This window comes from Gordionus sp. m RMFG-2023, chromosome 1 (assembly GCF_954871325.1).
Source record: "Gordionus sp. m RMFG-2023 chromosome 1, tfGorSpeb1-WG-v2, whole genome shotgun sequence".
Classification (NCBI taxonomy): domain Eukaryota; kingdom Metazoa; phylum Nematomorpha; class Gordioida; order Chordodea; family Parachordodidae; genus Gordionus; species Gordionus sp. m RMFG-2023.
Window position 1 is genome coordinate 46,925,817 of NC_088775.1, and position 14,182 is coordinate 46,939,998.

Genomic DNA, 14,182 nt, shown 5'->3' on the forward strand with positions numbered 1-14,182 from the left:
GAAGAAAAAATCAGCTGCAACTCCAAACTTTTCCTCAATTAATCAGGCTAATAATTCCTCAATCAGCAAAGAGATTATTTACACCGCTCTAAACAATACCAACCACAATTCAATGCTAAGTCATGGCTTGGTTCCGGCGCCAGAAATATCCTTAAATATACCCCCCTCTATTTTATCTAGGAAAAAACTCTATTCTAACCTCAATGACACAACGAATTTGTCCAGCGATTTCAATAAACTCCACAGTATAGATTTAAACACTTTGAATAACATAAATGCGAGTAACGTTGCTTTGCTAAGTTCCGTTTCTGTTGACTGCACAACTGTGGCCCCTCGTTTCCCTGATTATTACATCGAACACCTTAACCGTGCTGGTATAAGGATCGCATATACAGCGACTACTTCAACTTCATTGGCAGATTCACCACCTCTCTCTAATATAAGAAAAACGCCACCCTTGTTAGCCAAATGCGATGCCTCAGAGGAAACGGCTTTAGACCTGTCTGTCAAAAGACATTCTATTTCGACATCAAATGGTGGCAGTAACTCAGGGCTTGAAGTGATAGAGCTTCTGCCTCAAGCCCAAATTTCTAAAGCTGAGCATATCGTTCAAACTCCCACTCGTAATTCACCGATCAATCATCAACACCCAGTAGCACCGCAAATGCAGCATCTCCAAAGGGAAGAAGAGGGCGAAGAAGAGGAGGAGGAATTGATTTGTAGGATATGTAACGATAAGGCCACTGGTCTTCATTATGGCATCATCACTTGCGAAGGGTAAAAATATTTGATATATACGTTTTTTATTAATTCGTTGAGACTCATTGCTTTCAAACAAATACATTCTGTTATATAAAAACTAATCAATGTCAATGTTATTATTATTATGCATAATGGACATTGTTTTGGTAACTTTGAAGCGTTTCTTAAATATTTTGCGGAGGGTTAATTTGTTACACACTATAAAAATCAAAATATGTTGATTGCTATCTGATCTGAACAGACCGGTCTTTCTTCTATTTAGAAGTTTTTTAAGGTTATCTATATTAAGGTTAGGTTTGTTATTTTGAGGGTCTAAAAAATTATCTGTAATAGTAATATTAAAATAATAATTATTTTGATATTGCTAGGTGCAAAGGCTTCTTCAAGAGGACTGTTCAAAATAAAAGGGTCTACACCTGCCTGGCTGATGGAAATTGTGAAATTACTAAAACTCAACGAAACAGGTGCCAATATTGTCGCTTTCAAAAATGCTTGGTGCAAGGAATGGTCTTGGCAGGTCAGCTTCACAATATATTTTATCTTGTAATAATATAATACTATATCTCATTATCTATTTATTTTTCTGGGAGTAAGGACCCCCTTTAATTAAACCTTAGGGTTAGAGTAGTAGTTAGTAACCAAGTGCAATATCATCTCTTCTTTTTTTTTGGAAGATCCTATCCAAATTTTATAAAACGAATAACTAAAACTTATTCTTTTTGTATTTGAGGATTTTTAAAGACAACCCTTTTATATTGTGATCATCTCTGATTGTGACCAATTTGATATTTTTAAGGCTATTTTAACATTTCCTTATCAACATTTGAGAATTTGTAAAAAAACAAAATAAGCTATTAACATTGTTTTATCATATATAATTTTATCCAAATATATTTTAACGAGATACCTTGGTAAGGGAGGGCGTATCGTGATCCCTTTTCCCATCTTTCCTTTTTTTAAATTTATTTATTTTTTTGCACATTTTTTTAAAATATTTATTTCTAGTTACTTATTTATCATCTCACTCAATAACATATATTTTAAAAAATAAATTATTGTGATAAAATATAATATTATTTTATCGGCCAAAAAGTATTGGTTTTTTTAGTATTTATTTTATCTTTTTACGGGATATTATTTTTAGATATCCCTCCCCCTCTCAACGATTTCGACACATATAAATCAGATTAGTTTTACTCTAAAAAATTTATGTTACTTATAAATGCCATGTATATTTCTAAAAACTATTTTTTTTAAAAATAAATATATTTTTTTTAAACCTTGAAGTTACGGTTCACCTTCAAGAGGTTCATCGACCCTTCCATATTTTTTCTTTTTTATTATTCTTTCTTTCTCTTTCATCCTCCCTCATCTATCATTTTTTTAAATATTCATATTCAATAAAGATTGTAAAAAACATTATTTAATGTTTATTATAAACCTGCTTATTTTGAGCGCTTAAAAATGCTACTTAATGTTTAAAAAGGATATTGTTAACAAAAATTTGATAGTAAATAAATTAATTGGTTATCTTGATAAAAAGCTTTTTCGAAACGCCATTATGATTTTTTGAATTTAGTCAAATCAGGCAGGTTTTTTTTGTTCATATATTTTTACCTCTAAAAAACTATTAAAATTTGCATTAAATCCCAATTCTGCTAATTTTTTCAATTTCTAATCCCAGCAAGCAAAAAATAAGAGAATAAAAAGATAAAAATGTAAAAAAAGGAAAGATAGATTAAACAAAATAAAAAAGGAAAGATAGATTAAACAAAATAAAAAATAAAAAAGATATGAATAAAATAAAATATATGAAAATTAAAAAGAATTTTTGTATATGCATATGATATTATTATAAATAATTAATGTATTATGTTTATGTAATTTATTTACACGTTATAAATTTGTATGAGACGCGGCGAAGGTCAATGAACGACCGTCCTTCACCTCCTTTTTTTCGTATAACATTTTTCTTCTTTATTTTCGCATATATTTTTTAACATGAATTATTAATATTAAATTTTACTGTCTTTTTTTCAGATTGGGAGGAAAATAAATATATGAAATGAATGATTTATAATTTTTCAAAAAATGGTTTGGATAATTAAATTATTTGTAGCGGCAAGTGTTTTCGAAGTAGAAATGGTCCATAAGCCCCCAAATTTTGACAGAATTTCTTTTTCTCTTAAAGGATTTGAAATGACAAAGTGCATTCTAAGTGGAAATCCTTCATTTCTCAAATTTTGACAGATTTATTTCCTTTTATTGAAAAAATAACGATCTAATTACCATGCAAAGTATTTTTGTACATACCGGAACTATTTTATTTTAAAATGTTTTCCTATTTTCTTTACAAGTCTTTTTTTTTTATAAAAGCACAGAAAAAATTTATTTATCCTAGAATCCCCTATAATTCTCATAAAAAATAATACTGCAACCCCTTAAAGGTAGAATGGATCCAAAATAGTTGTTCAAAAAAAAATAAATCTTGTTTTAAGTATTAAATTCCAAACTTTTGGCAATTTTTTTAAAAAAAGAGATTTATAGATGAAACGAGATTAATAATTCATTTTATAGAGCTATTTCCTGTTTTTCCAAAGCTCGTCAGGTTTCTATTTTATAATACTTTGCAATAAGATTATTACTAGCATAATTTTATTTGATACTTCTATTCCTATGATAGATTATTTAAAAAAAATTTTTTTACATTATGTTTGACCTCATTTTAATATAATATTTTTTTATGCATTCACGATAATAAATGAGCTTAGAAAATGAGAAAGCAAAATGTTATTGATAACAAATTATAAAATAATGAATTTTATCATATTTTACTAAAAATAAATAATAATTTCTATATAATAAATCAGCAATATAAAAATGATTGTACACATCTCTTGGTCCTGCATGAATTATGAGTAGCCTAAAATTTTCTAAATCGAATGTAATGACCCCTGCTCGTTCTGGTATAAGAGTAAACTAATAAGTATTACGTCTCCTTGAGGCTAGCCAAATCTATCTCAAATCTCGTTAGCTTATCTCATTTTCAATATTTGGCAGTTTCAAAATAGATTTTAAAAAAATATACCGTTTTTTCTTCATTATAGTCATTATTTAAAAAATTATTAACATTGTATTTTCGTAGGGAGAAGTGTGTTGAATGGGGGTGATTTTTATTACTTTAAAATGATAGTACAAAAATTGGCAAATCTGCTATGAAGAGAGAATCCCCTGACATGTATTTTTTAAATCCAATTATCCATAAGCTTAATACTGTTTACAAATTTAGCAAAAGTATTTAACATTGTATTTTTCTATAAAATGCCTCTCTGTTTAATTTGGTATGTTTTTATTTAGAGTTTTGGCTAAAGAATTTTGGGTTTTCTGCCCTTTTTCTTAAAATCTTAAATTATACTAGACTCATTATTTTAAAAATATTAACTATCACTTATATTTTTGAAGAGAAAGGGGGGCGGGTGTGAGGGGAATTTTTTTATTAGTTTAAAAGATATTTACTAAAACAGGTAAATTTCCAATAGGATCCCATCTCCTGGTGACGCGTCTAAAATAAATTGTTTGACAAGCAAAATGAAAACGCTTTAATTTCTGTAAACATTAAAAGTGAAATTAATGTTAGACAGGTTCTTAAAAATGATATAGCTAAAGATTTTTTATAAAAATTTTATCTTAGGTGCTCAGATCCAAACGGACATTTTCTCGGATTCAATCTGACTGGATTTTGATTTTAAAATTTTATTCAAACCTCTAAATTTTTAATATTTTCCTTGTGCTTTTATTTCTTTCAGAGAATCACTAATTTTTTATATTTTCTAGCGCTTATAATTTTCCACATCCTTAAAAAAAATCCCTTGTCCTCAATCAGAAGAGATACGAATCAGATTCGAATTTATTTTTTTCAAAAAAAGTCCAGATTGGTCTGACAATTTTCTTATATATATTTTTAATGATAATAATTAACATTGTCATAATTGTATTAATTGGATCTGGGCGTCAATATCGTGTAGTTAAATAGGCAATACCACTTGTGCTGATAAAAACATTTTATTATAAACAAAAAATTGGTGCAGCATATCCAAATCGATGATTATATGCATAAGTATATTAAGATGGTCAACTTGAATATCTAATTTATTTTCTTGAATGTATTTTCACATAGTAATGATAGTACTGTTGTTGCAAGCAAAATTTTAGTGTTGTTTAATTTTTCCCCACATTATCATACTCTTTTAATCGAAAGCATGCTTGCGATGATTTTGTTAAAATGACGAATCGGCAGCATCTTTGACCCTGGTGCTATCTGCCAATCCTTTACTTTCAAATTATTAATTCAGCGGGTTTTACTCTGAACTTAGTTATAAAAGTGTATAAAATATTTTAGATAAAGAATATCTTCAATCCTAATAACATAAAAAATCGCTATCAAACTAAGACAAAAAGATTGAAGAAAAATAAATAAAATTTTGACTTATAAAATTGAATTTTCAGGGCTTATATTGCGTTAATATAAAGTAAAGCATTTTTAAAAATCAGCCTGGGGTATTTGACCAATAATTGCCAGATTTATCAACCCTGAAAAATATCTAACGTGCTCTGTAAATTAAATAAAAATTAACTAAATGAAACTTACGCAGAAAAAGAATTGTTTTTATGTATATAAAGAATGATTCGCACAAATAATAAAAATAATTACCTAATTTGTAGTTGTCAAAAAAGTATCTAAACCACAAATTATTCTTTGGAAATATAATTTATATTTGTCAAAAAGTAACTAATCATTGGAAATGTACATTTAAAAATATGGTACAAATTAGTATACCTACCCAGTCCTGCTCTTATCTTAATACCTCTCTAGCTAAATTAAATTAGATACAAATTTTTCTACAAATAAAGAGAAAGATTCTATACTTTTTTCATGTAAACATTTAATACTTGTAATATAATACATGATGTGTTAATTTTTTGATCACCGGGTTTAAAAGATACTGTTGCTCTGAGATTAATAAAATCAAATGTGTATATTATGCTTTTTTTTACATGGAGAAATAAAAAATATAAATTTCCCGCAGAGGAAATTCATTAATTTCATGGAGCTAGCCACTTGTATAATGGTAATGGTAAACCCTTCGCCCTCATAATTTTATGAATCGTGGAGTGGTTGAAGCAGAAAAATTTTAAAGACCTTGGAGCAAGGAGTTAATTTTTTTTATACCACATATTTATCAATTATGTCGTTTTGTGTGATGAATTTTATTTTTATCGATATTTTTTATAAAAATAAATAAATAAATAATACAATTTAATTTACCATATATATAAAAAAAATGATAAAATTATAATCAGGATCGGGAGAGAAAGTAATAATAAAATAATATTTTAGTATTAAAAAATAAAATAATATAAATAATATATTATAACGCATAGGTCATTGGCCTATGCCTCATTTTTTAAATATAAAAAAATATATATTTATTTTATGATATTTCTGTTTTTTTATCCTTGTATCTTTTAAAAAATTTTTTTTTTAGTTTGAGAACTTAAATTTGATTGTGTTGACAATTAGAGTGCCATTCATCCTCTACCTTAACAAATCAAACTTGCTCTAGTAGAAGATTTTTGCACGGGGCTGTCCAAACCCAAGGCTGAATATTTTTAAAATTTATTTCCTTAGTATTTCTAACAAATGCTCTGTAATTATGTAAATTTTTTCACTCAGACATAAATATAAATATTTAAAAATAATTTTATACATTTGAGCTTAATAATCAATAAATTTTTAAGGTTCCATAAGTAAAATAGGAAATAGTTTGGATATGGACGTAGGTTTATACGCCCCCCCCCCCAATGTCGATTTGTGTTTTAGCTTAAATTACCATTAATATTACATAAATTATCATTAATATTACATAAATTATTATTAATATTACATAAATTTTCATTAATGTCATATAAATTATATTTATTATTACCTCATTTAGTCATTTACCAGTGATTTTTATTTTTCAATGATATATTGCATGTTTTTATTAATGGTCTAATTATTATTATAATCTGCTTATTCACTCACCAAAAATGATGAAAAGTGAATAAAGTATGGAATTTCGGGTCGAATTCGATCTATATATGGGATTCCTGATCAAAATACGCAAGAATTTTAAGCCTATTCCTGTGTCGGCCCTCTGTCCAAAAAAATTCTGGATAAGGCCTAAGTTTTGGTCCAAAAATATATAATTAACATTTTTACACGGTAGAAATGTTAACAAAATTATTATTATTTAGCTTAAAATGAATTTATAAAATCCTTTAATAATGATTATTTTTATTAATATAGAATTTACTCATAAATATTTTTAAAGCCGTTCGCGAGGATCGAATGCCCGGAGGAAGAAATTCAGGAGCGGTATATAATTTATACAAAGTAAATTTTCTAATAAATAACTATTTCAAAAAATACAAAAGACCCTTCCTTTTACTTATATTTTTTTATCAAAAATTTTAAAGGTAAAATATAAGAAATACAAAAGGAACAAAGGCAAGATAACTAACTCTATCCCAAATCAAAATCCACTCAACCAAATTGGGGAATTAAACGGGGTAATTTTTTTCGTCATTAATAGAGTATAACAATTCAAATAAGCTGTTAATTTCATTATTTCAAACAGTTTTTTAATATCTTTATTTCAAACACTCTCTTTACCCAGTTTTAAATATAAAAAATTTTGTTCTGAGGCTTGCTTTACATCATTAAAAAAATAATATTTTCACAATGTAGGAGAGCTTCAAAACTTCACCAAACATGCAAGACAGCAATTCTCAAAGAGAAAATCAGCAGAGACTTCCACAACACCCTTACTACCAAACAAAATCAGCTCTCATCCCGTTTCCTGAATTTAGCTTTACATCTCAATTACCGCTCAGTTTCTACGATAGCGAGAAACAATTTTTTGTAGCGAACAGTCCACAATATCTTAGTAACGGGTTAGAAGCGACGGAAGCGATGCAAAGGTATATTTATGTATCCTGAAAACTTCCTTTTAGATTTATCTCTAATTAGTACTCATGCTAGTATCAATTCCATTAAAAAACGATCTAATCAAATTTTTGACATTAAAAATACATTTTTGTAACAGGAGTCCGGCATGGACTAACACTGCTACGTCAATGCTCTTTAACAACAATTTTAAGGATGGTAAGAATAATAACCTTATACCTATGCTAAATCTGAAATACTCGACGCCTCCCACGCCACCTCCATCTTCTTTCACTCCCACACCTGCGTCTCCCTCTTGGTACTTGTGTCAATTGAGTGATAGGGCAATACATGAGATGGTCCAGTGGGTCAAGGAGCTGCCTTTCTACGGTCAACTACCCCTTGACACTTTAACCCAATTGTTGACTGCTCGTTGGCACCTCATTCTGTTACTCAAGATTACGGCTTCACCCCAAACCCGCCTTAATGGTTATAATGAGCTAACTTGGGGGTTAGAGCGAGCCGTTCCACTCCAATATTCTTTGAGAGTGAGGCCTTTTTACTTTACATAAATATTTTTCAAAGGTGATTTTTGTTAAAAAGAAACTATTTTTATAAATGCTTTACAATAATAAAGGATATATTTAATTGCATTAGGTTTATTTAGATAACTTGAAAAGCCACTACGAAAGCAAGGACCGCGAATCGAAGAATGAGAAATTTTATAAAGAAGCTAAGGAGCTAATAAATTTATTGTCAACAATTATTTCTCGATTCGCCAACACCAACATAACCATTGACGAATACCAATGCCTTAAAGTTGTTCTCTTTTTGGAGAACAATAATTTGGAGCCTTTCCCCAAGAAAAGTAAGAAAAGCGCAATATATTTTTTAACCTATAACAAGTTGAAAGAAATGAGTCTTATTATATCTTTATTGTCGATCAATTTATGAATCGATAATTTGTTAGGGTACATATAAATTTTAGATTAAAACCATATTAATAAATGAATTTTTGTTGTACTCAATATGTCCAATAGATGGAACACTTCAAATAAGGGAAAAGTTGGACCGTATCCTGCACTCGTATTTGACACAATTGAATTGTTTTGATCCCCTGGACCAAAGTCTCTCTCCGACAAATCACGACATCAACATTGAGGATTGTAAATTTTCTGGTCGCTACAAAGAGATCATCAAAATTTTGCCAGAAATTAAAATGGCGGGTCAGTTACTAATTTCCACCCGACTATTTTATATACCATTTTTGCTAAATCGAGAAATAACAGGTAACGGTGACGATGACTCCAAAAATGTTTAATTCCTATATTCATCTCTTTACTCCAGTGCATTTAAAAATTTAATCCAAACGACATGAAATGTTTTTATTTAAATTCGGTTTAGTGTACAAATATTATTTTAATTCATTGAAAGTGAAAAAAAATTGTTAAATTTTGTCTTGAACATACTGTTTTTTTTTAAATTAAAATTTTATTTATTGAAAATGGTGATAGATATTTATAATATTGCAATTTTCTTTCTTTTACCCTATTTTTTAAAAAAATAATTATATATTTTGATTTTATATTTAAAAAAATTAAATTAATGGCTTCTTTTTTAAAAAATGAATTATTTATTATAAAAGGCCATCTAAAAAAGAAGCATTTTTGCAATAACAATGCAAATAATGTACAAATTAAATATTTATATATATACACACATAATTATATTCAATGTTTCAATTCAAATTTTTCTTGACTAAAGTCAGCTTTTTTTAAAAAAAATATTATTTATTTGTATTAGAGGTTTCCATGGTTGTACATGGTTTTAAAATGTCCAGTATTAACTCTTCATTTTATATTTACATTTTCCCTCTTAAATTCTTTAAAAAATTTTGCGGGTTCATTTTCTCATTATTTACATACACACACATGAGCATTAGTAATATTATGGAAGATGCTGACTTAATCAACTCCCTTAACCAATCCTACACTTAAATCACGTGCTTGTTTGAGGCAATTAAAAGATCCTTTGACGCATCATATTTCCTAATATGATGAACAAAATTTTTATAATAGATAATGCCTACTAACTACTAAATATTATATTGTTTGTTTGTTGTTAATTGTATTTTTTTTTAAAAATATACCTTATTATATAATATAAACAAAAAATGAATAATAAATTTAATTTGTTATTAATTAAGTTTCAAAATAAGATAATAATATAAATAAAGTCAAAATTTTTATACAAATTTTAATTTAAAAAAAATAGTCATATTTTTTAAGATACAAATACATACAATCTATATATATACAATTTTTATATGACTATGATTTAGCATTTTTATTATTTTTGCCCCATGAAACACATGAACCCATAAATTCCTTACGATCCAAAAGTAATATATTAATATAAGTTTAGAGTATTTTAATAGCTTAATTTTATTTCTTTACCAAGTCATAACTTATCATGGAATGAAAGAAATCCTCTACCTTTAACGAATAAATTTTTTTTTACTCCTCCCCAAAAATTTCTTTAATTCTTTTTTTTTATATTTCAAAATTCATATAATTTTTTTTCCCCGCATAATTGTTATAACTGTATTTTTAAAAAAATTATTTAAACGTCAAAAATTGTGAAAAAAAATAATTGTTGAAATTTTTTTTTACACCAATAACTTCTTTTTACATATTTTTAAGATAAAAATTTATCGGGGGCTAAACCTGAAGGGGATATTTGTATCGAATTAAAATACGTCGCTATCTAGGAACAGAATGTTTAAAATGACAAACTTTGGATAATATATCAGAATTTTGGATACTTATTGATGTTGACAATTTGCAACAAAGGGAAAACTATTATAGATTTCCATAAATTCCCCAATATTATAGATTGTTTTAATTATATATTGATTGAATTTTTTTTACATTATATAAATATATTTTTTTTAAAAAAATAAATTCAGTGATCATTAAAAAAAAACTAAAATGTAGAATTAAGAATTTAATTCTTATTTATATTAAATTTTGACGATACTCTCATTGGTAGTAAAAACCAGTTATATATATTATTCAAAAATTTGCAATTAAAAAATAAACATTTAACAAGGATCAACATAGTTAACAATACATGAATAATTAGGAATTTAATATTGTTATATTTAAATATAAATAAAAATTATAGATGGCTTAAGGGTTAGTATTTTTCCCAATTTTCAAAGAATGAGCGAGTAAAATTTTAATCTTCTTCGGTTACGTATTTAATGGGAAAGTATCCTGTCTAGAATTTAAAAAAATATACTATAATAGTAATAGTTAAAAATAGGATTAAATAAATATCATCAATTATAATATTAGAAAATATCAATGTTCTAGTGTTGTTAAACAGCTCTATTTCGCCGATTTTAGTCAAAATATCGGATTAGTCGTTTTAAAAAGTTGAGCCGTTTAATAACACTAGCTATGAAGAAGCTTAAATTAAATATATATATAATAAATTACTCGGCTTTGATTAAGTAATTGACCTTTCCACCAGCCCTTTTCGGTTCCGATCTTATCGATTATGAGAAGTTTATCTCCCTTGGTAAGTGATAACATTTTATCAGACTGAGCAATAAAATCAAAGATTGCAGTGGCACGGCCAACATAGGCCCGTCCAGTTAAAGCTGACGGTTTCACAGTTGGAGATAAGAGATTCGGCCCGGCAAGAAGGGGTGCTTTCTGCTTGTAGCACCTGGACATTCGTTCGATATGGGGTTTCTTCTATCATATAAACAAAACATAATAAAAATAAGGGAAGGAAACAAAAAAAAATAGCTTTATCACGAAAGATTATAATCAGTAAATTTTTGGAACATTAACAATTAGAAGTAGATTTTCAGGTTATAATATATAATAGATTTAGTCTGTCAGAACTATTATGATTTGTGTGTACTAAGGTATGGACTTAAATTAGGAATCTTTTTATTAATAGCCAATTTACTATAATTATTTATAATTCTTCCAACGAAATTAATATCGCAAATGCATTAGGGCGAAAATAAGAACGCGAATGTATTACCGCGAAAGCATTATCGTGAATGTATTACAGCGAATACATTATCTCAAGTGAATTACCTCAGTTGCAATAACGAGAATACTTAGGTGAAAATTATATTTTTCTATTTATCGGCCTCTAGAAGACTTAATGGAACCTGAAAAAAACAATTTTGAAAGTCGGGCCAGGCTTTTCATTTTTTGACCCAAAAGATATTAAAAATTACTTAGCTACTCTTTAAAAGATGGCAAAACCCATTACACAAGGTAAATATTAGCATATAAATAAATTAGCTTATGAATTTTTTTCTTATAAGATTTATTTATAAAATATGATAACGGACGGATATGGGGTATAATTCCGGACAGCCTTATCAATTTAAAACTATTTGACTTTGAAACTTGAAATTTTTATTAAAATAGTTTTATATATAATAATTAATTTGTAAAAAAAAACTTTGGAAATATAATAAAAATTATAGCAAAAAAACCTCATTTCATAACTATAAGTAAAAAAAAAGTTTGCTAGGTTATTTCTTTTAAAATGAATTTATTAGGTATTAGACATTAAGATTGACACTGTGACCAATGAACACTTAATAAATATAAAATAAAATTTATAATGTTGTTCAGGTAATGGCTGACACTTAATTTTATTTATTCATAAAATTGACATTGTATAAAATTTAAAAACTTCTTTTTCCATTTCAAAAAGTTTCATAATCATAAATCATCTCTAAATATATTTTTAGAGGTATTAATCATATTAATATTAGTAACTAAAAATTAGACTATTTTAGGAGCGGCCAAATTTTGTTTATTTGATTTTAAAAGTGAATTGTATTTTTAAAAAATTATAAATATTACTTAAAAATTATTAATCCACTGTAAAATATTGCTTTTAAATATTACCAAATTTATATTCTAAATGGGCTGCTCATTTTTTTAAAGAGCCGCCGTAATTATTTTCACTCCAAAAAGCCAAATTATTTAGCTCAAAGCCAAATTTATTTTTGTTTTGCCCTAATCAAACCAAATTCCATAAAATAAGTGATCATTTGATATCGTATTTTAATAATAATTGTAATATCTATGTTTCTAATAAATTCGCCAACTGGATGAGATTCAAATAACTGGAAGAATTCTTAACATAATTATAATAAGGTTTAAGAGTTGAAAAGATTAATGATTTGCATTTTTAAGATATGCCTATTTGACCAGGCACCCTACGATTAGAATTACCAATATATAAGCATCCGTGGGACCGAATCCGGTTTCAATCCATTTTTTCCGAACCCGGGTGTAGAGTAGTTCGGAAAGGTCGCCCATCTAAGTGGGCGAGAGGGCGGGCAGGCTAAAAAGTTTTAAGAACGGGCAGGTGGGCGGGTTAAAAATAAAGATGCCCTTTTTTTGGTATCATAAAACATTTTTCTTAAAATAAATAAACTTTTTTGAATATTGAAATTTTTTTGGGGGAACAATGAATATTTCTGTATTATATTGTTTTATTTTGGTAATGATTGCTTATCTTTATATTTACCCCTTTCATTTTCATTTTGTTTTAAAGAATATATATCTAAAAAAAATAAAAAATGATTTTTACAAGTTAAAAGAAAATGATTCAGATAATAATAAACTCTAATCTTCAATGTGGAGGCAATTTAAAATTATTTTTAATGAAAATGACAAAAAGATATATTGGATTCGTTGCGATTGCGAATTCATCTATAAATATAAAAAAAGTGGCACTTCCTTCGGTATCAATGTCACTCTGCAAATTACGAAGATTTAAAAAAATAATCGAATATTAAAAAAGCAATTCTCAATTAAACAAAACGATAAAATCGGGTCTAATTGCCAATTTTGCAGAATATTGTGCTAAGAGACATTAAGTAATTTAATTTTTATTAAATTATTCTTTAATCTTTTTTAGGCCATTTCAAGGATCTGGATTTGTAAATCTTTTGCAAAGGTTTGTCAACTTAGGGGTCACATAAGGAAAATTGGATGCCGAAAAAATTAATATGCCCCACAACAGTTAGCAGGCATGTAGCCAAATTTACTGAAAATCTTAAGGAAATACTATTTCTTAAAATTGGAGAAACGATAAAAACTTAAATTTGCTTATGTACTACTGATATGTGTGAGGATTTTACTAAAACCAATTACATATCTATATCAATACATTTTATACAAAATTGGAAACTAGAAAAAAAATTTCTTCTTATTTCACAATTTCATGAGGAAAAAAAGACAGGAGAATATTCTTAAAGAAATATTAATTATTAAAAAAATTTTTAAAACTTGGTGTTCCCCGAGAATAATTTTCCAAGCTCATCTTTGAGACCAAGGAGCAAATATTAAAAAAGAGTTGGAAGGGTAAATTTTTTAAAAA

At 27.2% G+C, this 14,182-nt stretch overlaps 2 protein-coding genes across 4 annotated transcripts in view; one reads left to right on the plus strand and one right to left on the minus strand.

Annotated features, from left to right (window-relative positions):
* Positions 1-7,309: 7,309 nt before the first annotated feature.
* Positions 7,310-9,143, plus strand: LOC135922270 (hormone receptor 4-like). Its single transcript, XM_065456680.1, has 5 exons — positions 7,310-7,374; positions 7,553-7,785; positions 7,911-8,298; positions 8,408-8,618; positions 8,791-9,143. Exons 2-5 carry the CDS (start codon positions 7,577-7,579, stop codon positions 9,069-9,071), a joined length of 1,089 nt encoding a protein of 362 aa, XP_065312752.1. The 5' UTR covers positions 7,310-7,374; positions 7,553-7,576; the 3' UTR covers positions 9,072-9,143.
* A 1,693-nt stretch (positions 9,144-10,836) lies between these two features.
* Positions 10,837-14,182, minus strand: part of LOC135922905 (protein vav-1-like) — a 112,872-nt gene continuing 109,526 nt past the window's right edge. For 2 of the 3 annotated variants that reach the window (XM_065457421.1, XM_065457422.1), the window contains 2 exons: positions 11,254-11,514; positions 10,837-11,032 (listed from right to left, as the gene is read on the minus strand). In XM_065457421.1, coding sequence (XP_065313493.1) covers positions 10,991-11,032; positions 11,254-11,514 — 303 coding nt within the window. In that variant the 3' untranslated portion in view covers positions 10,837-10,990. Of the gene's footprint in view, positions 11,033-11,253; positions 11,515-14,182 lie in introns of those variants that run through there. The other variant, XM_065457423.1, reaches the window with a different exon arrangement.

What these genes read in the sequence shown, in the direction of transcription:
- LOC135922270 (XM_065456680.1), top strand. Translation starts at nt 7,577, where the DNA reads ATGCAAGACAGCAATTCTCAAAGAGAAAATCAGCAGAGACTTCCACAA. An exon ending in CACTCCAATATTCTTTGAGA is followed by an intron (nt 8,299 to 8,407) that starts GTGAGGCCTTTT and finishes TAATTGCATTAG; the next exon opens with GTTTATTTAGATAACTTGAA. An exon ending in GGAGCCTTTCCCCAAGAAAA is followed by an intron (nt 8,619 to 8,790) that starts GTAAGAAAAGCG and finishes TATGTCCAATAG; the next exon opens with ATGGAACACTTCAAATAAGG.